The sequence below is a fragment of the Thamnophis elegans genome, chromosome 10 (genome assembly GCF_009769535.1).
Source record: "Thamnophis elegans isolate rThaEle1 chromosome 10, rThaEle1.pri, whole genome shotgun sequence".
NCBI lineage: Eukaryota > Metazoa > Chordata > Lepidosauria > Squamata > Colubridae > Thamnophis > Thamnophis elegans.
The window spans coordinates 38843583-38870937 of NC_045550.1; the positions used below are offsets into that span (position 1 = coordinate 38843583).

At 35.7% G+C, this 27355-nt stretch overlaps 1 protein-coding gene across 1 annotated transcript in view; it reads left to right on the forward strand.

The window, feature by feature from the left end:
• The first annotated feature begins 15121 nt into the window (after positions 1–15121).
• NYAP2 (neuronal tyrosine-phosphorylated phosphoinositide-3-kinase adaptor 2) overlaps positions 15122–27355 on the forward strand; it is a 133542-nt gene continuing 121308 nt past the window's right edge. Inside the window, exons 1-2 of the mRNA XM_032225678.1 lie at positions 15122–15365; positions 17088–17310. Of these exons, the coding sequence (XP_032081569.1) occupies positions 15122–15365; positions 17088–17310 (467 nt within the window). The remainder of the gene's footprint in view (positions 15366–17087; positions 17311–27355) is intronic.

The following is a 27355-nucleotide window of genomic DNA, read 5'->3' on the forward strand; positions in this document are numbered from 1 at the left end:
GGGTTAGGGTTAGGGTTAGGTTTAGGTTTAGTTTTACAGCACGCTTCTGTCACCGCGCTGTTGGCGCAATTCAGTGCTCATTTGTCGGAGCGCTTAGGAACTCGTGGTTTTGTCACCACGATTTAGTTGGACGTGGTTTTGTCATTCGCCCTTTTGTCGGTGAACCCACAAGAAGATCAGCTGTGAGTCTGTGAGACCAAAGGGGTGGATCCAGCCTATTTGCTGGTTCTGCAAACTACTCAACCCGGACAAGACCGAGTGGCTGTTGTGTTTCCCTCCCAATAATTTGGCTAGTGTTCCATCACTCAGGCTGGGGGGCCAAATTTTACACCCCTCAGACAGGGTTCGCAACTTGGGAGTCCTCCTGGACCCACAGCTGACCTTTGACCTTTGACCACCACCTGTCGGCTGTGACCAGGGGGGCATTTGCCCAGGTTCGCCTGGTGCGCCAGTTGCGACCCTACCTGAACCGGGAGGCTCTCACAACGGTCACTCGGGCCCTTGTGACCTCTAGGCTGGAATACTGCAACGTGCTCTACATGGGGCTGCCCTTGAAGAGCATCCGGCGACTTCAGCTAGTCCAGAATGCGGCCGCGGGAGTGGTTGTGGGCGCACCGCAGTTCGCCCACGTAACACCTATCCTCCGCGAGCTGCGCTGGCTACCTGTTGATCTCCGGGTGCGCTTCAAGGTGCTACTTACCACCCATAAAGCCCTCCATGGTAGTGGATCTGAGTACTTGAGAGACCGCCTCCTGCCAATTACCTCCCTACGACCTATTAGATCACACAGAATAGGCCTCCTCCGAGTTCCATCCGCCAGTCACTGTCGACTGGCAACTACGCGGAGGAGAGCCTTTTCAGTAGTAGCTCCGACCCTTGGAACGATCTCCCCGTGGAGATTCGCACCCTCACCACCGTCCAGACCTTCCGCACAGCCCTCAGGTTAGCTAAATTGATTGACTACCCCAGAATGTATGCATAGGAAATACAGCAATAAGAAATAACTTGGTGGACAAGCAGAGGCAATCAAAAACCAAACCAATGCTTTGCTTACTACAAGCCCAAAGTTGCTCATTGACATTTTCCGTTTGAAAGATAGAAGCTAGAAGATGAGGAAATACCACAGTTGTTCAACACAAGCAGAATTTGCTTAACAATACCCAAAAGCCACAGAGATGTGTTGGATAAGAAGCCTATGAGATCAGCCCCAAATCCCACTTATCTTGGATCCAAACTTACCCAGTAACTGTCAACTCTACCAGGCATGTCAGGTCAGAAAACAGATTCCTTGAGAAATACTGAAACTTTATTGTTATAGTTTATAGTAACAGAATCTTTACAGCCTGACAGTTTTCTGTCCCTCTCTCTTATACTAGAAAATGATAAGCCATAGTCTGTTTAGGCTTCTTACTAATATTCTATTCTTTAGGGGCTTAAATTATGTTTTCCTTCCTCAAATACCATTTATCTGTCTACAGTAGCCTACCAAATACATTCAGGAAGTTTGTAGGTATGAACTGGAAGGCAATAACTCTATTTACTTATTACTCTCTAGTGAAAGGTGTTTCTGGTACAGTTCTGCTGCTTGTGATTGAACATTATGTACACAGTAAAAGAGGCCAATAGTTATTGTTAGTCTGCCCTTCCATGAATTTGTTCTATCTACTTTGAAAACTATGTGAATTAGTCGGCTTCATCAGATCTAGTGATAGAAAGTCCTACAGGTGGATATATATACAGGTAATCCTCCAGTTCATTTAGTGACAATTCAAAGTTACACCATCACTGAAAAGGGTGACTTATGATTGTTTTTCACGCTTATGATTATTGCAGCATCCTCATGATCATGTGATCAAAATTCAGATTCTTGACAACTGACTTACATTTATGGTGATTGCAATGTCCCTGGGTTATGTGATCCCCTTTTTGTGATCTTCTTATGAGCAAGTCAGTAGAGAAGCTAGATTCACTTAATACCTAACTTAACAACTGCAATGATTCATTTAACAACTAAGGCAAGAAAGGTTGCAAAACGGCGCAAAATTCACTTTACAAATATTTCTCTGAGCAATAGGAATTTTGGGCTCTTGTGGTCATAAGTCAAGGACTATCTATAATGTGTTTTCCAAATGCACATAGATAGCCACTTGTGGGAAGGTATGGAATATACTGTCACTAGATAAAATATATAGTATAGCCTTTATTGTCATTGTACATCATACATACAACAAAATTGGTTAAATGTTTGCAAGCATTATCTCAAAGAAGGCCAAGTTACTGGATTATTCAACAATGATACTGCAACAGTGATCAAACAAACTCTAGAAAAAAGCATAGTTGGATATCTAACAGATGTCTCATTTTGTTTCATGATCTCATTCAGATTACCTTTGGAAGCATCCAGTATTAATAATTTTGCATGATGGCTTTCTTCAGCTAAGCCTTCCAGGTGTTGTTTAAAATCAACCTTTTTCTGGAGTGAGGTTGTACTTCATGCAATCTCACAAAAGATTTTTTTAATGTGCTGTTTCTTTGGAAAGGTTTTCTTAAAACTATTGTTTGCATAAACAATATTTCTTGTTTACATTATTGAAATTTTAATCCTTTGGAGGATTAAATTGCTTAGGATTTACTGGTAATATTAGAAATATATTACAATAAAAATAAAGAATGTAAATTCTAGCAAATTGCCCTTTGTTTGGATGCAAAATAAACCCAAAATAAGCACCTGAAAAACCGATATGTGACCAGTAGCAATCGTTTCATTTTTTATATTGTTTCTTAAACATCTTTGTGCAATATGGAACATATGTTAAAAGCTTCTACTAGTTGTTACATTTCCTGCTGTATTTTAGTATGAATTATTATTTTTTACATATAATCTATCACTCCTTGACCAAGCAATTCACTTGTTAAGGTGTTCAGCACCATATTTTGATCAAATTTGTAAAGAATCCCTTCTTAAAGAAATAAAAAATTATATAGGCTTGTGACGTATGCATATTGTGTTACAGTTTATATAATTTAAAGCACTTTGCATAAATGTTTGTTTCAACAGTACTGTCCTTAGATATGAGATACTGCTACATTAATTTTCTCTCAGAATAATCTATTGCCGCATTTTCAACTGTATCATTACTATTAGGCTATTACTATTTTAACTTATCCTTCTACTTAATATGAACCTTAATAAAATATAACAGTCACATAATTGGCAATAAAGAAATCCATGGACATAAGTTCCAATAATGAAACTGAATTCTATAATTTTAATTTTTTTAAGAGTTATAATTGGTTCAAAGAGGATACGGTTTATATTTCCTACACTGTTTTAAGTAGCCTTGTTGTTTTGCTTCTTTGTGTTTTGTATTTGTAGACCCCTTCCAAAAGAGGAAGGCTGAAAATCCAACCAAGCATTGGAAGGGAAGCCACAAACCCATGTTGTGTAGCGTTATGCTATAGGAACATTCTTATATAGAATTATAGTATAGAATTGCAACTTTAAACATACATATGTGAAAGCAGTTTCCATTGAAATAATTTGTTTCCAAATAAATAACATCAAAAACATTTAAGAATGGCTCTTTGGTTAGTATAGTAGTATAGCCTTTATTGTAATAGTACATAATGTATAGAATAAATTGGTTAAAAGTTAACTTTATGAAACAGTACTATTATTATGTTAGGTTTGTACTTTACCATTTGATGGTGAACCGCTGCTTCTACAAAATTTGAGTAGATTAAAAATGTGCTTAATTAAATCAGAACATTTTCATTTAGAATATTCCATTCAATAATTACAGAACTTGGGAAGCTGCCAAAATTCTGTAATCTAATCTACTTTAAATAAACAACCAAATGACATTTCCTGAAGATATAAAATGGTAAATATGGGTAAAATATTTTTGCATTGTCTAGTAGAATCTGCTAGCATCATGTGTAATTTAGTAGAAAATAATAAAAATACTTGTATAGTATTTTCAATCAAACATTATTCTGTACGTACAATGGCTATTTTAAAAACTATGTATAAAACATAATGGTAGTTAATATTTAAACAAATAGGTTTGACCAGTAGTAATGTTAGCAATTGCTTTATAGGGGTATCACCTGATTCAGTAGAAAGTTGAATTTTCTGATAATTGGTTACCAATTTTTGTTTAGTTTGATTTTGAAGATGAACTTGTATTTAGAAGTAATACATAGATTAAAAACTCAACTGTATTTTGAAACCTATGCTTTTCTGATTTTTTGTGCATGAAATCTACCATTCAAAAATATTTTAAATATTACAGTAATGTATTTTAAAGCACATAAAATGTATATTTCCACACAAAAGTATCCCTAAATGTAAAATGTACCAGTTTTTCGTCTAGAGCCGAGGTGGCACAGTGGTTAGGGTGCAGTACTGCAGGCCACTTCAGCTGACTGTGATCTGCAGTTCAGCGGTTCAAATCTCACCGGCTCAAGATCGACTCAGCCTTCCATCCTTCCGAGGTGGGTGAAATGAGGACCCAGACTGTGGGGGCAAGTTGCTGACTCAATTTGCTAAAAAATCTGTAAACCGCTTAGAGAGGGCTAAAAGCCCTATGAAGCGGTATATAAGTCTAATAAATAAATAAATAAATAAATAAGTACAATTTAAACATAAAATCTAAATTGCACTGTATCAAATTGTAATTTAAAATTTAAATTTCTTGTTTATGGCTATAAGAGTAGGCATGGCATAAGGGGAAAATGAAAGCATGTTCAGTAAAATTTTTGGTCTCCTCTTGAGGTTGAGAAAAAATGCTTATGGATGGAGAAGGAAGAGACCTCGGTAACTGAAGATACACTATAAACATTTATTTATGTTTACACATGAGCATGTATGGTTACAATTTATTAAAAGAATAGGAGTAGGAGTAGGAGTAGGAATAGAATAGAATAGAATCAAAACCTGATATTTTTAGGACCATTCAAGATATATTTCCATTTATCGATGGTTGCTTATTCAACAAAGTTGAGATCAGAGCTATCCATTGTATCCAACATTCACCAACTGCTACAATAAAATCTTGGCCCAAGATTATTTTTTTTCAAATAATCCCATAGATATACCTAACACTGGTTAAATGTCTTATGCTCAAGTGTCATGATCTAGACCAGAAGTAGCTGAGAGTATTTAGAATACCCCATTAATTTCAATGGTAGAACTAATGCATCTATGATCATTTAGAAAGTTTAGGAAGTTTCTTTCAATATAGACTTTCTGCATTTATAAATATTATTTCAATTGTGTCATAAGCTTTTAGTTTTTAGACATGAAACCAATTTCAAGTGATCCATACTTTGTTACAGCTAAAGAAATATATAACAATGTTATTTTTAAAGAAAATTTTATATAGCAGTTAAATGTAACTGTTATTTAATTTGACATTTTGAACACTATTCCACTGGTAGGTAATTTTTAGCTTTGTGGAAAAGGCAAGGTTATGAAATGCAAATGATGAAAAAAGGGTATTGTATTTGGCTAACATTTTTAGGGCAAATATACCAGAAAAATTAGTTTTTAAAAAGAATATTAAGCCCCTTGTTTCTGGTTTCCCAGAACAATTTTGAAATTGGGTAGCATACACATTGTCCACATGTGTGTGAATGTGTAGCGTGTGTGTGTATGTGTATGTGTGTGTGTGTGTGTATTCATGTACAAAGTGGGAAACTATGCCACCAATTTCAAAATAATAATTGGGTACTAGTGATGGCTAAGATTCCAGATAAATAAGCTTAGGATCCATCTGTGGTCAAGATTCAAGTTGTTTGCTCCTTCTTTGAGAAGAATGTGGGAAACTAAGGAAAGTAAGAAATCTGGAGTATATATGTGGAGCCAATCTAGATATTGGCTAACCTACAGGCATCTCAAAATTGTTGCTGAGGGGACACTTCCTTATTATATAATATATAATATAGATTGGATGAACATATTACTTTAATAAGAAATCAGGATGATTTAGTCAGATTTACTATATTGTATGCATTCATAATTCAACCTCATATTAGCTAACAGTGGCCGTTTGAATTAGAGATTGAAGAATTATACCCTTCTGAAAGCTTTGGCTCTATCCTAATTGTATTTAGTGAAATGCAGTTAAACCTGGCCAATAAAATCTATCATAATACAGTTTGTGCCTTGATACCATTATATCTGTATCAACTTATCAAAGCAAATACTAGAAACTGAAAGGTATAGGAAGAAATTCAATACAGATATGCTGTGCTTACAGACTAAAATTGTGGTAGAACTATTTTCATATGGTAACAGAACTTTTCCTTTTCCCATAATCATTCATTCAGACCATCTCCCTTGTTATAGATCTTCTGTATTTCTCATCCAAGTATCCTCTTTGTTTTCACTGAACTGTATATTTTGGTCAGTATGCAAGCTATGAATAGGCAAATAGAATCCAATGGCAAAGAAAAATAATGAACATAACATACGTATTTTAATGAGATGTGGTGGCTCAGTGGCTAAGATGCTGAGCTTGTCGATCAAAAAGGTTGGCAGTTTGGGGGTTGGAATCCCTAGCACTGCATAATGGAGTGAGCTCCCGTTACTTGTTCCAGCTTCTGCCAACCTAGCAGTTTGAAAACACATAAAAATGCAAGTAGAAAAATAGGAACCACCTTTGGTGGGAAGGTAACAGCGCTCCGTGCGCCCTCGGCATTTAGTCATGCCAGCCATATGGCCACAGAGATATCTTCGGACAGCCCCTGGTCTTTGGCTTTGAAGTAGAGTTGAGCACCATCTCCTAGAGTAGGGAGTGACTAGCACATATGTGCGAGGGGAACCTTTATCTTTATGACTAGCACAGTTGGTCCTGCCACACACCACACATGTGAACATGCACACATATTGAGAATCTTTTTATGAATCAATGAATGCTAAGATCATATATTTGTAATAAAAAGGAGTTGTTGCTTAATGTAGAATACATGCTTTGCAATAATCTGGTCCGTCAGCTAACAAAGACTCCTGAGAGAAATCATAGAAGCCAAAACCAGTCACTATCAAATAGGATAGTACATATCTTCAGAGTTATTTCACTTCAATGAAAATTCAAAGACATTATATTTTGAAGCAATTTCATAAAGCAGCATGACATCCCACCACACATACACATACACACACACACACACACACAGAGTTTTAATTGTATCATATATATTACAGAGTTTGTTTAATTTGTTGGGTGAAATGATTCTTAGATAGGCGTAGCACATGAACCAAAGGCATTTTCCAGCTAAGAAATGTCTACAAACATTTCTTACCTGTTTATTTGTTTGATTTATATGGTCAAATATGTCACTGTAGTCACTTTTGGTGGTTAACATTAGATTTTTTTTTAAATACAAAAAGAAACATCAAAGTTGTTGAGCTAAGCCCCATATCAAACAGAAGCCAGTGCTCAACAAAACAGACTGTGCTGCTTCTGCAGCATGAAGCTCCTCATTGACATGAATCCTATCTTCCCCAAAGACTTCTCTTTTCCAACCTGATGCTCCCCACAACATGTATGGGAATCACAACTTCCAGAACTACCAGTCACCATGATGACTGAGAATTCTGAAAGCTACATTTAGGTATTCATCTAGAAGATGCCAAAAGTTGGGTAAAAGCTAGTAAGATGACATAGATTTTAATTGATTAGTGGATTCATGTTCATTATGAAATAACTAAATAAATAACTAAAATAAATTGTTGATTAAGGGTACTTGAACATTTTGCCTGCCTATCTATCTATCTGTCTGTCTGCCTGCCTGTCTGTCTGTCTCTCTCTGTGTGTGTGCATGTGTGTGTGTGTGTGTGTGCATGCACGCGTATCTTCTGATACTGATCTAAAACTATTTCCGCTTTTAATAGTTGAAGTAAAGTGGTGTTATAAAATACTGTGGTACGCCATGTAGATCACAGCTCCATTTGTTTCATATCCACCTACAGGAAGTCTTGCACTAGACTCAAATGCCTTACAAATCATATGATTACATGTTACTCATTCCAAGTAGGGGAGATATGTTTTCATGCATTGGGAGCAGGTGGTGGGAAGTTGTTTTGATGAGGTTAAAAAGCTCCTCCTACCATTCCCCAAGCAGCAGCCTAATCTGCGTCAGCAGTAATTGTGAGCTTTGCATGGCTTTTACAACGAGGGTGAGTGCAAACGATACATCAATATGTGAATCTCAAGCCGAGACTTAAATGTTCCCTCTAAGTGGCTGCGCTTTCCAGGACTAAAGGTTAACTTGTCCATTCTCCGTGGAGAGATGTTTTGGGAGGAGTGGGGGATAAGAATGGAACAGTCTTGTTTCATATTTTGCCCTACCTAAAGAGCGTGGATTTGTTCAGATTCTACACACCCACACCCACACCCACACCGGATTATTTTGCTGGTCAGACTTCTGTGTAGCCAAGAGAAAAGAGAGAGAATCTGTCGTCTGTATAGGAGGTTTTAATGAGCAGCTGCGCCCCTGGGGACTGCAAGCTGGAGTCGAAGGCTGCTGCTTTCCGGTCTCTTGCCATTTCTTCACTTGTTCCCCTGGCTCAATTTTTTTCCCAACGGGCCTGAGGAAAGCAAAAAAAAAAAAGGAACTGTCCAAGGTGCTAGAATGCTGGCTGCTTGGCTACTGAATGCAAACGGATTGCAGGAAAAGTGAAGCTTCAGATTACTGCTCAAAGCCGAAGGTAGGCTTGCTCTTTGTTTGAGAATCCCTGATTAATCAACAACAGCATCAACAGAAAGGGAGAGAGCGGGAGAGAGAGACACACACAGCGAGAAGGCGGAGGGGGGGACAGAGTGGAAGAGTGCAAGAAAGACTGTTTTACAACCTTCCGTGTTTAGATGGCAACAAGGACTGCTTTTACAACTGCACGAAGCCATTTGGATACAATGCTTTCTATCCATTCTTTTTCTTTCTCTTGGTCTCCACAGCATCCACTCCAATGAGGCACCTTAACCCCCTCTCATATGCTGGTGCTGTAATCTTCTGTGTGGTGAAGTGGGCAAAAAACCCTCCCATTTCATTTCTTTTGGACTTCAAAGCAGGGTACCACTGGTGCCCCCTGATACCTTAACTGTCCTTTCTTTCAAGGTGGATTTAAGATGCCAGATCCTCTCTCTTCCCAATACTGTATTTTTAAAAGTCAAACTTTAAAAGCCTTTTTTTAATCCTGTATGGAGAAGACCTGCATTTTGAATTGAACATACGGACTTCTGGAGATGCAGAACGCTACAATTTGGATATCTTTGCCAAGGAGATCTCAAGCACTTTAACTGAAGAAAAACTGAGCCAGTCTGCAAAATCTGTTGTTGTTGTTGTTTTTTAAATGGTGCTGAAATATCCCTTCAGACTGCACTGAGCTAAATCATAAGAAAGGGCTTTTACAGATAAAAGTCACCTTTAATTATTGCACTTAGCAGTCCCCCAAGGACTTTAATCTTGGTATGTATATAAATATATATATATATATATATATATGTATGCATGTATGCCTGCACATACATTATTCATCCATCCATCCATCCATCCATCCATTTATTTAAAACAACCTCGAAGCATGCTAATGAAATGAAATGCTGTAAAAGATGTATATCAGCAAAAATGATTTATTTACAGTCTAGAGGTATCTAATGAAAAACTTTCTGTGTTTTAAAAATATTAATTAAACACCAGACAAACTAAAATGTAATGTATTGGGATTTTTTCCCTTCTTTTTCTGTGCATTAGACTGTCTTATAAGAAAATTTGGTGGGTGGAGTGTTCGTTTGTAAAAGCCATGCTAAATTATTAAAATGTTTTTTCCTATTTTCATGAAACACACTGCAAATATCTTTTATAGCTATATTAATTATTTCTTATATAAAGCATACGCTTAATATTTCACATTTAAATTTCTTTCTCTTAGACAAAATATCTTCACTTTACCTTGTTCTCTTCTCTATATGCCCCTCTAAGAACATGATTACATATACTTAAACAAATATATTATATCTTTCTTTAAACCTAACCATGCAGATCTAGTTATCTATAAGCTTAATTTATCAATTGTGGCTGCTTCTGGTTGTCGAGACTCTAGTTATATGTTATTTCTTGTTAGGAAATTGCGTTTGGGATTAAGACACATATGAAAAGGCATCATGGAATAAATGTCTTACCATTGACATGTAAACCACCATAATAACAGTATCAGTGATCCACACTCTTCAAGCCTTGTGGTCTATGGCCTGCAGGAAAGAGAATCTATTGTGCAAATTGTACCCATCCTTAATATATGCAGTTTGTAAAGTTCTTTATTGCCAATACTTTCACACAAGTGGCTTCTTTTAGCTGTAAAGGGAGCTTTTCTTCATTTACTCTGAAATCCTGTTGGGAAAAATACACATATATGTAAATGCACATATGCTAACACAACCACATAAACATGCCCATATATATACCAGTGCATATGCTCTTACATGTATAGATACACCAATATAATAAATTATTGCAACTGTGCATAGAAAGTTTCTAGGTAGGATGAACTTACCAAGACTTTGCAGAAAAGTTTAGACTTTGCTCTATCTTTGTCATTATCAGTAATTTTAGCACCTAGATAATATTTCTCAGCATGCCTACCATGTGGAAACAGAAGTAATTTCCTTTAAAAAAATTAAATCCACTTAAAAATTAACAAGGAAGGATCCAGACACAATATGAGAGTTTCATTGACAATGTGCCTATCCATAAAATTATATGTCTTCTAAAAGCCATTGCATAAAAGGCAGCAACCTGAAAGAGAGGAGAATCTAGAGTGTGATACACTTATAGTGGTGCTGCAGTCAGCAGTTTGGTATAAACAGAATGTGGTCTGTCTGCACTTAAATGTCTTGTAAGCATTTAAATCATTCAAACAGAACCCAAATGCTACAACTGGAATGGAATGCATCTGCTATTTGATGATGTCATTGTTCCATTAGAATTTACATGTGAGAAATGAACATATCAAAGACAAGATAAAAGGGAATCTGAATGCTGACTTGTGTAAGCTTGAAAACCTATTTCTTTTTACATTCTTCCATTTATCTGGGAGGGGAAATGCAATTGTAATTCAAGACAGGGATGTCAGTGATAGGAAATTAATTTCTTACTTCCGGAATAGGTTATCTTTTAACAACCTGTCCTATCCTTTTGTCCACATATAGTTTTCTTTCCAGTACAGCACAGCTCAAACCAGATATACAAATTGCATCATGGTAACCACTTGAAACTCTACACAAGGAACTTCATGTGGCTAACCATACGGGTCAAAAGGCTTCTTAGGCTGACTAGGGAATTTTCCATGCAAATCTGAAGAAACTCCAAATGAGGATTTTCTTAAGTGTGCTGAAAATGGCTAGGAGTCATGCAGAGAACCATTTTGACAAATGAGCATCATTCTGCAAAATTTGCATGAGAGACAATTGGATGTAGAGATTATAATGCTGAATTAATATTGGGGAAGGTTCAGGTTCAGTTCCCAACTGAGCCATGAAACTTATTAGATGACTCTGACTTGTACATCAGATGTAACCTGAACTACCTTTCAGAGGTATAATAAAAGAAAATAGAAGATGTACAGTATATATTTTTCCTGTAGTATCTTGAAGATGCCTCTTCCTCCACAATGCTGTTAGTAGAGAGGACAAGTGTAAGTTTACTTCCTTTTGTTTACAAAGAATTTCCTTCAACAGTGAAATTATTGGGGAAAGAGTACACAAAGAAGAAGTTGAGATGGGTCACACACTAGCTCTCTAATTTGTTTTTATGTGCTATCTATCTATCTATCTATCTATCTATCTATCTATCTATCTATCTATCTTTTCAGATAATTTCACTCTACCCCTTGGCACTTCCCCATTCTATAAATCATCAAAATTTTATGATTTAGCCTTAGTGTCTCCAACTCATCACTCTGTAAATTGAGATTGTAATTCACAGAATTACCAAGGAACACATTCTTGGAATTTAATTAGCAATTCATCCAGAAACTACTAAATTGTGGAAAGCTGACTTAACCAGAGCAGCTAAATGAGATCAGGTATAATACACATATTTTACATATATATTTTTATAGCCTTAAATGAACTGGAACATTATTGTTTAATTAGTCTGACATAGGTCATGGGTTTCCCCTTTGTGCTTTTACTGAGTGATTTAAGCATCTGAGTTCTTCAGGATTTTTTTTATTATATTAAGTAATCACTTTTCAGGAAATCAGAGCTATTTGATTGAAAAACCCAATCCATTATTTATTTTCATTTACTGAAATTGCCCATGCATTGTTATCATCCCATTGAAATTAGTCATGGGAGTATTCACAGGCTCCCTAAAAAATGTATCATGCAGTGACCTTGCTGTGTAAGCTGAATAAACTAACAGGAAAAATAAAAAGTAAAAAGACAGTTTCTGAGAACTTCATTTCTTCTCCATAGAACATCTTTTGTCCAAATGATTCTAAGGCATTTCTTTCTATCACAGCATTTCCATCATGACCGTAAGCAAGAGATGAAGGGAAAGTAGTAAAACATTTAAACCATGCTGTGTTTTAAAGAAAACTGTGACCTCCATACATAAACTTCTGACTTGTAGCAAGTTAGATGGCTGGATGTTTTCTCTATCATCAAATGACAAGCTTGCATAAGCTGCATGGCATTCACTTTTACATTGTTGATATTCAGTGTTGAATTGATAACTGATTCACCATTCATCTGTCCAATGGCATGAAGAAGTAATGAATGCAATTTGTTTTGTAGGAAAAGTGGGTTATCCAGAAACTAGAATGGACAGGGCAATCCTAAATTCTGCCATAATGAAGAGAAAAAGTATCTTGCAATTCCAAAATGCAGACATTTTCTTTAAAAAACCCACAATTGAACATATTTGACAGACATGAAATGCAATTCAGGAGATAAGAAATTTTGTCAGGAAAAGTGAGAAATGCCCTGCTTGTAGGTAAAAATTGGCTGGAACCTTAAAAGACATAGTTTCAGAGAAATTATGATTTCTCTGTATATTTTGTATTGTATAAATATTGTATATATTACTTCCATACAATAGGTTTAAAACAGTGTAAAAGACCAAGTACAATAATAATAATAGATATGTTGAAAAACACGTAACCTTCTTTAAATATTAATAGTCAAATGTTATTAACACAATCAGCTCAGTGACAAATCTGCTATGTACAGGCAATGAAATCTTGAAATCAAATTACTAAAGACTAAATACAGTAATATTTCCTAGAATATAAAGGATTATAACATAGCAAAGTGATTACAAGATTAGCTTGGGGGTCCTCATTCACTTCAAATACTGGTTGATGAAGGTATACAAAGATCAGATTAGTGCTTTTAATATAAAGGTGTTCATAATACTGGTTTACTTTAAAGAATGTAAGAATGATTGTGACAATATGAAAACTCTGGAAAACTGAGTCTGCTTTAATATTATGTATTATTTAGTGCTACACTATGTTAACTTCATTGGCATTGACGAAAATATGGCCTTTCTTAACATGTATTGCAAGTTACATTTGGATTTAGACTGCATTTGTACGGTACAAACTACAGCAGTTTGGTGTAGTGATTAAGGCATCAGGCTAGAAACCAGGAGACCATGAATTTTAGTCTCATATTAGGCATAGAACCAGCTGGTGACTTTGAGATAATCCACTTTCAGTCAGTCCTAAGAAGGAGGCAATGGAAACCACTTCTGAAAATCCTTGCCAAGAAAACTGCAGGGACCTGTGCAGGCAATGTCTGAGAATCATGTGTGATTGAATGGAACAACAACAACAACAACAACAACAACAACATTGTAAATTGCTGCTGTCTTTTTAGGATTCAAGCCCATCCTCCAATATTCTATACATCTAGTCTTTTCCCCTTCTTCATTTCATCTTTTTTCCCTCATCATCAAACAAAAATTAATAGAGGAGGCAAGGAAATTTAAAGTATAATGTTTTTATCCAAAATATCTTTTTATTTTCATTTTCATAACATATAATCACATGTATACTATTACATAGCCAATATCATGTTGTGTTAATTAATAATTACATCAGTTCATCTTGCCATCAATTCCCGGAAAAAAATAAAAACCAATTATTGGCTCTTCCGCTCTCCATACATCATATTTATGACTTATCCAACACTTTCTTCTGCCTCTCTCCTCCCTCTCCCTACCTCCTTTCTTCCCTCCATCATCCTTTTCTACTCTACTTCCCCTTCCTTTCTCCTTCTCCTCTCTCCCCTTTCCACTCCTCCTTATTCTCCTCATCTTCCCCTCCTTCCCCTGTCTTCTATCCCTCTCTCCTATCTTTCTTCTCTCCTCTGCTTCCCACTCTTCCTCTCATTCACTTGGTGTATTTCAGCTTCTGAGCAAACTCCATTCTGTGTTGATGGTATTTATACTTCCATTTCAATATACATAACATATCTTTGTTTTAAAAAAATAAGAGAAGACAGTATACATGTACAATCATATTACTTTAAAACCTAACACCACTCCTCAAGCCTAATATACTCCCCTCCCTCTCCCTCTCCCCCAAACCCCCCAACCTGCCCTCCCCTGACTTCCCAGAACCAATGTTGAAGAGCCGAGGTGGCGCAGTGGTTAAATGCAGCACTGCAGGCTACTTCAGCTGACTGCAGTTCTGCAGTTCGGCTGTTCAAATCTCACCGGCTCAGGGTTGACTCAGCCTTCCATCCTTCCGAGGTGGGTAAAATGAGGACCCAGATTGTTGTTGGGGGCAATATGCTGACTCTGTAAACCGCTTAGAGAGGGCTGAAAGCCCTATGAAGCGGTATATAAGTCTAACTGCTATTGCTAATGTTATAAAACATTATAAAGTATAATGTTTTTAGTAAAAGTATAGATTACAGTTTGTTTCAATAATTCAAAAGAGATGCTTTGAAGCAGTAGCATGTATAAAGCACATTTTCCCAAGTTGTGAAAGCAACAATTCTTTTTCCAGCCTAATTTAGCTCTCTTCATATATGTAGCTGTTCAGGCACCTCACTTTCACGAAGTTAGGGAAATTGGCTAGTATACAATAGAAATATTAGGCTTAATGGCAAAGAACATGCTTTGGAATGTATGGGAAAAGATCCTTCTGCATGAGGTTTCAGATATACCTCAAGTACTCCACAGCAAATTTTTCTTTGAAACTGAAGTAATGCATATCCATATGAATGAATTATGGATCTGCAATTTTACGTATATAAATCCAAAACAATTAAAGCAAAGAGTCACATCATTAATGCAGAAATTAAAAACAAACGAGGTTGCTGATGTACATGCTTTCTTAGGACTAGGTTAAATGACCCTTCCTAATTTATAGTTTATTTTGTTGCCATTGGTTTAAATTCAGCATGCTTGAATTTAATTTGTTTCAGAGGTTTCTTACTTTATGGCTAGTATACCTGAACATTTCTTTGGCATTTCGTTTGGTAGCGTTTTTCAGGTTATTTTAATGTTGGAATTGGCGGACAGAGCAAATGCTGCTATTGTTTTCTGCTACTTAGGTTGTCATATCTTTAAGGCTTTTTTTGCGGTCCAAACCTTTCAATCTTAATGCCAATGAAAAAAGTGTAGTTATGTCTTCCCATGGGATTTAATTGAATTCTGACAAATCTAGCAAGGTGGTGAGATGATTTAGAATGAAATTCAGCATATTCATGCATCTTATGGTTTGTTTCATAAGAACTACACCATATACCACCTGTGAGAATTTCACTGAAATTATCTTCTTCAACAGAGCAGTTCAAAAATAAATTTCTCTTTCACCAAATGATTGGGAACAGTTAGGGCAAAAAACTGTGGGTTTTTTTCTTTTTCTTTTGAATGGATGGAACTATTGTAAGATTTGCCTTTTACTCATGCAGTGTAATCTTTGATTCAGTCCTGTCTTTGCCATTGCAAATTCTGAAATGTTTTTGAATATAATTTGTTGATTTTCAGCAGCATAGGATATGGTGAAAAGGCAAACAATCCTTCTAACTTCATGTTTGCTTCACTACTAAGCATATAGGCCTCAATATCATTGTTTGTTATCAAAACTATAAATGAACTTATACTGAGGTGTTCCCCAAGCATTTAAAATGAAATATGATTATAATGGCTGAATGTAATTAGAAGCTGTAAAACTTTTTATATGAGGGTATTATCTATACATTCCCTTGAATGTATCAATACAACCCTTAAGGGTTGCTTTTAAAACTTGTTTTCTAAGTAAAGATGAAATAAATAAACACCAAACCAATCTGGCAGCACTTTAGAAATGCTTCTACTATTGCCAGAGATTTCATGGATCACAATCAACTTTAATCAGAAGCATGGAATTTATCTTAAGCCAAGGAACATATGGATTTGGTGTGAATACTTCCTTTGGTGACAGCCAAGTTTCATATATTAATGCATATAGCACTTAGGTGAGATGGACAGTGTAGAAATATGATAAATACATAAATAAAAGAATAAACAAAACCATGAAATTTGTCTCTCTGTATGTGTGTTTATATGAAAGAGGTCACAACATTAGAAAATACTTGTTGTAAATTTAGACCTTATAAAAGTTCTAAATTAAATCAGTTGTGTTTAATGATAAAAAAGAAAAGCAATATTCAATGAACAAATGTCTGAAATTTCCAGTATTTTGCATCAAGCAAAGTAGGAGAGAATAGAGAGGAAGGGGAAAAAAAACCAATCCGGTATATAGCAATAAAGCTTTTATTTGATGCAATTCATTTAAAATAGAGCTCACAGAGCTAACAGCAGCCCAAATTGGAGCACACTCAAAAATAAGTTAGAAAGTTTTAATTTCTATTATATCAGTAATACAAAGAAGCATGGAATGGATAATCCTCATTATTTAAAATACAAAATCCAATAATTACTCAAACTGTTTTCAGCCTTAAATAAAATTACAGTTGAAAAACCTGACATATTTTGAATTGTTCACTGATTTGACAAAGGACAGAAAACCAATGAAAAAAATGTATGTGTGCATGAACATTTTTCCTTTTGTCAACCCACAGGAAGTATTTCCCACAAGATGATGAATTCTAATCAGGAGGAGGTCACTCTGGGCACTTTTCTCCAGTACATTGAAGATATGGGCCTGAAGGCCTATGATGGCTTAGTTATACAGAATGCATCTGACATTGCCCGGGAGAACGATCGCATGAGAAATGAAACCAACCTGGCTTACTTGAAAGAAAAGAATGAAAAGCGCCGGAAACAAGAAGAAGCAATAAAACGGTAAGGATTGGTCTTTTGCATAAAATTAGAAACTATGGCTTTGTTAAAGATCTGTAGCATACAAATTGCACATGGTCTGGAAGAACGGTTGTAGATTTAATGATTAAATGTGCAGCTGTAAAGAATTGGTTTACTTATTTCAGTGGATTTTTAGAATAGAAATCAGGAAGTAAGTTTATGAGATGGGTAGCCTAAAGAGCAGCTTTCTGTGGCCAAAGATTAAATTAGATAGATCATGAAATTGGTAGCCCAATAAATCATCTTTGTTATGTAGTGCTGCTGTGGGCAAATGGATTAGGTCACTGATAGAAGAGTGTCTATTTATTCAACTTAAACCATACTTCTTTTTAATGCAGCTGATGATTGCTATATGGTGTGTTACTATGATGTTTCTGGATAGAGGCACTAGAACTTGGATCTGTTAGCTATTTTGTCCCTGCTTTTTCCCTTCCTTAAGTCAGAGAAAAACAATATAGTACTGTTGTAATTTGGTGATTTGCTATTTCATTTTGACAATAGCCAAGGTGGCGCAGTGGTTAGAGTGCAGTACTGCAGGCCACTTCAGCTGACTTCTAACTGCAGTTTGGTGGTTCAAATCTCACCGGTTCAGGGTTGACTCAGCCTTCCATCCTTCCAAGGTGGGTAAAATGAGGACCCAGACTGTGAGGGCAATAATGCTGACTTTGTAAACCGCTTAGAGAGGGCTGAAAGCCCTATGAAGTGGTATATAAGTCAAACTTCTATTGCTATTGCTAAATGTGAGGGTATGTGAGGGCAAGTAAAAAGCAGAACTGGGGGCTCTAGGTAGCTAGCTGGTCATGGGTTCCCTATCTTTGTCATTGAATGGCATGAAAGAAGGAAATGCTTAGCTTTTCTGCAAGAGAATCTGAACAACTATCTTCTCAATCCTGTCAGTTGTAATTATTATAATTGTATATGGTTCAGCTCCAATTTAGAGCCTTGAAAGTGTATAAAGAAATGCTGGCTAGGTATATCTGATTCAAAGCTACCAGCAGAAAGTCACAGTTGTCTATCAGCAATAGACTGGGGAGATCTTGGCTTTCAAACACCATGTTCATTGTGGATTTCAAGGGGTACCTCTGCATAGAAAACATAGCAGTTGTTCAAGTGCATGAGGCCAAATTTCATAAAGCACCTCTATCTTTTCACCATTCCCACAGCTGAAGCTGCAAGACTGTTTATGAGATAAGCAAGACTTTGCCTCATTACTGTATTGCCTGCCTTGGCCTGTCTTGGCAGCATTAACCATCATTAGAATCCACCATGCAAATAAAGTCATATATGCAGATTCCCTATAACTCCATCATGTAAATCCTTTCATATGCAGAAAAACGGCTTCATAAGGTTATATGTCTACACTATCTTCCTTTCCTTTCCTCTCCTTTCCTTTCCTCTCCTTGTGCTGCTTTAGAATATGAAGCCTGTGTACCCAATGGCGTCTGACACTTTTCATCAGTCTAAGAGCATGTGCAGTAATGAATGCGTGCAATGTTCTGAAGTCTATAAACGATTGTGTTACATGAATTGCATCAGGTGTACCTTTATTAGAAGCAAAGAATTCTATTTGGCTGTTTTCCTGACAGATTTATTCTCCAGTCTAAATTTCATTTGGATATATTAAATGCTGAATTTTGCAACATCTTCAGCTATAGTTATGACTATGCACTCTAAGATATAAGGTTTATTATTTCCTCTTTTTTGTGTTGTTAATTTTCTGGATGGGGGGGATTCTCTTATCTAATAGGTATATGTCAGAGGTGGGTAGCTCCCGGTTCGGCCTGAATTGGTGAACTGGTAGTAGCAGCGGCAAGAGGCTCTGCTCACCCGCTTGGGAGGGCGGAGCCATGCATCCAAACTGGTAGTAAAAAAAATGGCAACCCACCACTGGTAGGTGTGTCATATTTCTGATTAGCATATTAGGGCATATAGAAAAGGGCAATTACAACAATTACACCCATTTTAAATTTTAGATGAAATAAAGTTAAAAGAAATGAATGAAATATAGCTTATTCTGCATATGTTTCAGAATGTCCCATTCTGATCAATATAGCCTTTATGCTCAGAATACTGTGTGTGTACATTATCATGTTATTGAATAAGTTGAATGCTAACTTATTAATTTGTTTGTAAAAACATAGAAATCAAAAAAAATATTTTCTTTCCAAAAGATAAGACAATTTCCAAAGTAGACAAAGTAGAGGAATCACTTCAAAGATAAGCTGAGCAGCTTTTCCTAGACCGAAGTTAGGTTTTACCATATTGTCTGGATTCAACATAGATTCCAGTGATTAAAAACTGAGGTGGTCAGTTCCAAAGATCTGGTGTTTTTTTCCCCTGTATTCAAGTATAATATTATCATATGTGTAATAGATATAATAGTGTCTCCAACCATGTCCATTGTATGGAATCTTAAGCTATGTTCATTGTGTGGGATCTAAAAAAAAATTTATTCCAATTTTACATGCAAGTTTACCAGAGCCTTTGTGCTCTTGACATATTTACAAAATAGCCTTCAATGCCAAAAACAATGTTCATATTTATCTTTTAGAAGCTATGAATAATAGCAACCATAACTTTTATAAATATTTAAACCCAAAACAATCTTCTTGAAGAGATTTTCTTGTTTCTGTAATTTACAAATACACACACAGATACACACACCATCCATGGGGTAGAAGGGAATATTATATGTTTAGAATGAAAGATAAAACCTAATACAAATTAATAAAAAGTAAGAAAAGGAAAAAAATATAAGAGAAAATTAAAAGTGCAAAAAACCAGGGGGGGCGGAATAACAGAAAAATAGAAAAGAATGAAGAATACAAATAAATAGCTTCTGATCTTTTTTTTATAACAGTTTGAAGTACAATGATATACTTAGTTTTTACTCTGTAGATATAACTCTCTCATTTCTATAATCTATGTAGTCTAATCATCAAAAACATAGACATTGAGTTAATCCCCGCCCACCCCCCACCCCCGTTTCATGCAAAAAGTCTATAAGGGGTTTCCGGTCAACAATAAACAGACATTGTCTTTTCTCTGATCAAAGAAGTCAATTTAGCAATGTCAGCAAGTTCCAAGATCTTAGAGAGGATGTCTTTTTGAGTGCTTGATGGATTAGAAACAAAACAGTGAAACAGGCTATCTCCAGACACTGCTGTCTGGTGCACTATTATCATTGTTTAGTATCCTACAGCCATGTGAGGAACAAAATTAGAAAACTGAACTTGGGCCTTAGTGGAGAGAGAGGCAACCTTAAGGCAAGAATGTATGTGAGTGTGCATGAGTCTGAATGTCTGCCTTTTGATATCTCATTAAAACTGTTCTTTTCAATGGGGCAGAAGATAAACAATTATTAGGTATATGAGGTACAGTCATATGAATAACATGTAATTCATTGTTAATAAGCAAATTGAAATTAAATATGATCAATATTAAATTTTGCACTGTAACCATCTTTTTTCACCACTTCCACTTCTCTCATACTAGTAATATGGTTACTAGGATACCATACAAAGGATATCCCCATGATTTCCTTGAAATTTTTAAAAGCATTTATATAGTTGCGCATCTGATATCAAACTTTAGCTCCCAATGAACAATTAAAACAACATCACTAAAATAATATAGTATATACCTATATACATATAATTCTGTATGTAAATCATGATGCTCATTAGATTGTTATATATGCACATGGATGTTCATCACTTAAGGGTTTCAATAACACTGATGAATTTTAAATATAAGCTGCTGAGTACTTGGTTGCTGGTCGTCCTGTGAGTCCCTTGGACTGCAAGTTGATCAAACCAGTCAGTTCTAGAGGAGATCAACTCTGACTGCTCTTTAGAAGGCCAGATCCTGAAAATGAAACTCAAATACTTTGGCCACCAAATGAGAAGGAAGGACTCACTGGAGAACAGCCTAATGCTAGGAAAGATTGAGAACAAAAGAAGAATGGTACAATAGAGAATGAGGTGGCTGGATGGAGTCACTGAAGCAGTAGGTGTGACCTTAAATGGACTCCAGAGGATGGTAGAGGACAGGAAGGCCTGTCCATGGGGTTCGAGGGGTTGGACAAGACTTTGCAACTAACAACAATAACAACCTGGATGCCGAGTACCCAAAATGTGATCGTGACTGCTGCTGTTGGAAGTTCAAATCTGGGTCATAAGTCCTTTTTTGAGATCAGTCATAACTTTGAATGGTCACTAAATTAAGATTTACCTGTAATGTCTCTTTCAGATAGAAAAAGAAATAACAAGTCTTAAAACTCAACAGGGATTGCTAAGTGTGCTTGTGGAAATGCAAGAAAACAGTTACAGATTGTATCAATACTTGATAACATACCTGATAAAAAGCAAGAAAGGAAATTTAAATAATTGTCTTCATGTTCCAAATCTCAGTTTCTTGGTTTCATGTCTGTCCATTTGTGAAGACTATGATAGGGTAGAATCTAGGTATAGGGACCTCTTAGTTGCTATATTGAGGTTTGGCATTGATTGATTGTTGGAGATCCATCACCTAGTAGACTCCATTGCTAATCTTTCAGATCAACCTATATCATGTTACAACTGTCTTCTTCAAATACTGTAAGTGACAAAAAGACAAAAATTGGAGAAAGAAAACTCTTGAAGCTTTCTCTTTTTAGATTGTTTTAGGAATTACCAGTAGACCTACAGGAAGAAAGCAAATGTAGTAGAATGGGAATGGAAAGATATTAAAAATATAACAACAATACAAGTGATCGAATGGATGTAGTTGTAACTGGTTTTTTTTAAATGATGGAGCAAGGACTTTTACAATATTGGGTCAAGGTTTGCAAAAGACCATTTAAATTATTTTAAAATTTACCATCACTGATTCTTTAATAATAAGGCCTGGGAGTTAAATGGCTGTTTTTGTTATGATGTGAATGCCAGGCTTTATTACCTGGTGTGAAATGGAGGAACCTGCATTCCTTGGACTTTTCAATATCTAAGAGGCCAGGAAGAAATGACTATTGAAAACATTATTTGCCTAACACATTGTCCTCCATATCAACCAACCCCCCCTCTCTCTTTTCTTCTCTCCCTCTTTCCCTTTCTCTTAAAGTCACTTCCCTACTAAACTGAAGTGGAGAAAGATTTATTGAGATAACTATAAAGGAAGTAGTTTGAAAAAGAATGACTATATTTTGTCTAAAATGCATAGCTGAGAAAGAAAAAAACAGCCATAAATTAGGCAGATCATTAAGCATTGAGGTCTGCAGCAGTTCAAAGTTAACATTAACATGGATTTTGTGGACTGAATACAGATATAATTTTAAGGCGTTGTTAGTATTATATGCCTTGGCTTTCCAAAACAAAAACAAAGAAAAACTGTAACTTTTATATTTAAAACGACAGTAATTTTTATTAGTGCAAAACATCTACTGTATTGTGTATCATTTACACATGAAGTAACTTAGTTGTCAAAAGCTTTACTGTATTTCTGCCTAGTAATATAAAGAAAGCACCATCCATTCCGGATATTGGTAGAAAAAACTAATATTTTTCATTTATCTATCAGGTCTTATCATTATGTTTCCTTGTACATCCTTGCAATGCTGTTCCTGCTAGGTCTTGAAATAATTTCTACCTTAATATAATTTGAAATAGAAATTAGCATAACATTCTGAACCGCTATATGATTCCTGTATGTTACATTACTATAATGGCTAACTATTGACAACCACTGTACCATTACACATGCCCACTCTAAAGGTATTGGTTTTTTTGTGTTTATATCTTACAAAATGCAATGAAATAATGCACATCCAATAAATTAATTTTCCTAGCTCCATTAACCTTGCAGCCTTGTACCATTTGACCCGAGCATTGGAAGTTGCAAGCATTAACACTACTTCCTGGTGAGCAATTGAATGCATGTTATTCTTGTAGCTCCATAAATAAATGTGTTAGGGGCTACTAGAAAGATAGAAATGTGGGAAGGGGACTAAAATACTCTTGAAAGTCAATTGTAGACAAGAGTGGACAAAGAGATAACATTCAAGCAGCAAAACAATCCTTATAGTGGGCCATTTGTCCTATTTAATAGAAAATATCAGTCTATTTGAAGGACTTTCAGGAGCAAAGATATGTTTTTGCTGGAAGGACAAGTTTGGTTTTAAGATAAAGAATGAAAGAGGGATCAGAGGTTCTGAACTTGCCCATCAACTGTCAATATCTTGACAGCAAACTCAATAGATACATAAGTCATCCAGAGATTTAAAGATTCTGACTATTTTTTATGAATACATTATAAACAAACCAAACTAATATCTCAAGAGTTTTGCCTGCTAAAGATTACATTCAATATGTATGTTCTTTTAATGCAGACCTGATAGGTAAATCTATATTTTACAATTTTCAAATGATATGATGCTGGCCTTTCTTAAACATAATAATCAATTCATGAATCTTGATACTTGTAGGTAATAATATATTATGGTTTCCTGCATATATCTATATTTTATTAAATATATTATTTTATTGTATTTATTATTATTTTTATTAAAGGTAGTAAGTACAAAATTAAAAACAGGACTTTAGTTGCAGACATTCTTTTTATTTTTTAATTTACAAACATACAAAATACACACACAGAGAGAACTTGGACGTACACTACATTTACACAATACATTTCCTGTTCCTTCTAATAAGAGTTTCAAATCGGTACAATTCTCCTTATGTTATTTCCCCTTCTAATATATTTCATTTGAGTTTCACCATTTTTAACCCTCTTATTTTACTCATCTATCTGATATATTGGGTGATTACCTCTAATAAATTTAAACTCTCTTGAGTATATATATATATATATATATATATATATATATATATATATATATATATATATATATATATGTGTGTGTGTGTGTGTGTGTGTGTGTGTGTGTGTGTGTGTGTGTTTGTGTCTGTGTCTGTCTGTGTCTGTGTCTGTCTGTGTGTCTGTGTCTGTCTGTGTGTGTGTGTGTCTGTGTGTGTGTGTGTGTGTCTGTGTGTGTGTGTGTGTGTGTGTGTGTGTGTTTGTGTGTGTGTGTATGTATGTATGTATGTATGTATGTATGTATGTATTTTACAACCCCTGGTAAGCCCCAATTATGGGAGGAAGCTAACTGCTTCCATCATCTGTCAATCGGCTCGTCACAAGAGTCCATCACGACAGAAACCCAATATTTTTACTGTTGCCTTTGTTATATTTGTGTTTTTTTTATTTGTGCTGATAGTCTCCCTTTATTTATTTATCAGCACAAATAAACACACAGACACACACACATATATACATACATACATACATACATACATATGTTAATTCTCCTTAACTTCTATTTTTGGGTTTTATTGGCTTCTTTCATTGATCCTTGTTTCTTTCCTCCATCCACCTATACCAGTTCCAGACATTCTATACCACTCTTGTCCATTTCAGTGCTTATTCGCATCAATGCACTAAAATGACATTTGCAGAATATTTTTAATTAATTTTTATTAAACTGAGATGGGCTGTGAGGGTACTTAATTAACAGGTAGTTCTTGCTTAAAGATCAATTACTTAGTTACCATTTGAAGTTAACCAAGATCCCCAAAAGCTATTTATGAACAATGTTGAAGTTACAACACCCACATCCCTTACCTTCTGCAGCCATATGATTTTGGTCACTTGTCAACCAGTTCACCTCAGTCATTTGCAGTATCCAATAGTTTTCTGCCTCTGATTTTTATCATTATTTGCCAGTTTCCAGCATTTATTTTCCAGTAAAAAAGCACATAAGATTTTGTTTTGCTTATTCCTCAGAATATAAAGAAAGATGTTGCTAAAGAACATTCTAACGTGTGTGTTCTACTGATACTTGATATACTTACAAGTAATACTTGTAATACTTGATGGTGAGAAGATCTGGGCAGCAGGCAGAATAAATTGTAATTAATAGTTGCTGCCTTAACATCTTATGATCTATATGACAAGTGAACATTGAAGACTGTTGGAATATTTGCACTAGCATTATTATTATACAATTGTATCACAGCGGCCAGTTGTTTCGCCGGATTTGGCATTGGTTACTAGTCAGGCCCCACCCAGGGGCCTAGGACGTCATAACGTATTTTCGTAATATGCGTGCAGATCCAAGCAGTGCGGCTTTTTGCATTTGACTGATGGTGATTTTGTCAATTTTTAACTGTTTTAAATGTAATTCCAGTGCTTTTGGAATAGCACCCAGTGTGCCAATTACCACTGGAATTACCACTGCTGGTTTGTGCCATAGTCGTTGAATTTCAATTTTTAAGTCCTGGTTGTTGTTGTTGTTGTTGTTGTTGTTGTTGTTGTTGTTATTATTATTATTATTATTATTATTATTATTATTATACAATTGTATCACAGCGGCCAGTTGTTTCGCCGGATTTGGCATTGGTTACTAGTCGGGCCCCACCCAGGGGCCTAGGACGTTGTAACGTATTTTCGTAATATGCGTGCAGATCCAAGCAGTGCGGCTTTTTGCATTTGACTGGTGGTGATTTTGTCAATTCTTAACTATTTTAAATGTAATTCCAGTGCTTTTGGAATAGCACCCAGTGTGCCAATTACTACTGGAATTACCACTGCTGGTTTGTGCCATAGTCATTGAATTTCGATTTTTAAGTCCTGGTATTTTGCGATTTTTTCATGTTCCTTCTCGGCGACCCTGTTATCACCTGGTATTGCAATGTCTATGATTGTGACCTTATTTTTCTCAACCAGTGTGATGCCTGGTGTATTATGCGCCAGTATTTTGTCTGTTTGTATACGGAAATCCCACAAGATCTTGACCAATTGATTTTCGGTGACTTTTTCAGGCTGATGTTCCCACCAGTTTGTTGCTGTTTTAATATTATAATTTTTGCACAAATTCCAATGGATCATTTGTGCTATTGAATTGTGCCGCAATTTATAATCAGTCTGTGCGATTTTTTTACAGCAGCTGAGTATGTGATCAACAGTTTCATCAGCTTCTTTGCAAAGTCTGCATTTGGCATCATCAGAGGGTTTTTCGATTTTGGCCTTAATGGCATTTGTGCGGATAGCTTGTTCTTGCGCAGCCAGGATTAGTGACTCTGTTTCTTTCTTTAATGTACCTGCTGTTAACCATAACCAAGTTTGTTCACTGTCCACTTTATCTTTTATTTTTTCCAGAAATTGGCCATGCAGTGCTTTGTTCTGCCAACTCTCCATTCTTGATTTTATCACATTTTTTCTGTATTCTTGTTTCGTCTGTTGGTCTTCAGTAGTTTTTTGTTCTTTACTTTGATTAATAGATGTTCTTGACTTTCTTTTAAATAATCAGCCAGTGCATGTTTTTCTTCTTCAACTGTTTGCTTCACTTGTAATAATCCTCTCCCACCTGATTTTCTGGGCAGGTATAGTCTTTCAGTATCACCACGTGGATGTAAACTATAGTGCATTGTCATTAGTTTCCTGGTTTTTCGGTCCAAAATGTCCAAATCAGCTTGTGTCCAGTTAACTATACCAGCTGTGTATCTTATAACTGGTATTGCCCAGGTATTTATAGCCTTGATTGTATTTCCACCATTCAATTTAGATTTCAAAATTTTCCTAACTCTGTTGGTGTACTCTTGCATGACAATAGTTTTTGCTTCTCCATGCTTGATGTTATCCAATTGCAGAATGCCTAAGTATTTGTAGGCTTCATTTTCGTTGCATTTAATTAGTTGGCCATTGGGCATTTCAATTCCCTTACATGCAGTGATTTTACCCCTTTTTATGGATACAGTGGCGCATTTTTCCATGCCAAACTGCATTGAAATATCGGTGCTGAATACTCGGACTGTGTTTGTCAATGATTGGATTTCTATTTCTGACTTTCCATAGAGTTTCAAATCATCCATATATAGTAAATGCGAAATTTTTTCAGCTTCTTTGGCTGTTTGGTAGCCTAATTTCATTTTTTTTAAGATTACCGATAGTGGGATCATTGCGATGATGAAGAGAAGAGGTGAAAGTGAAT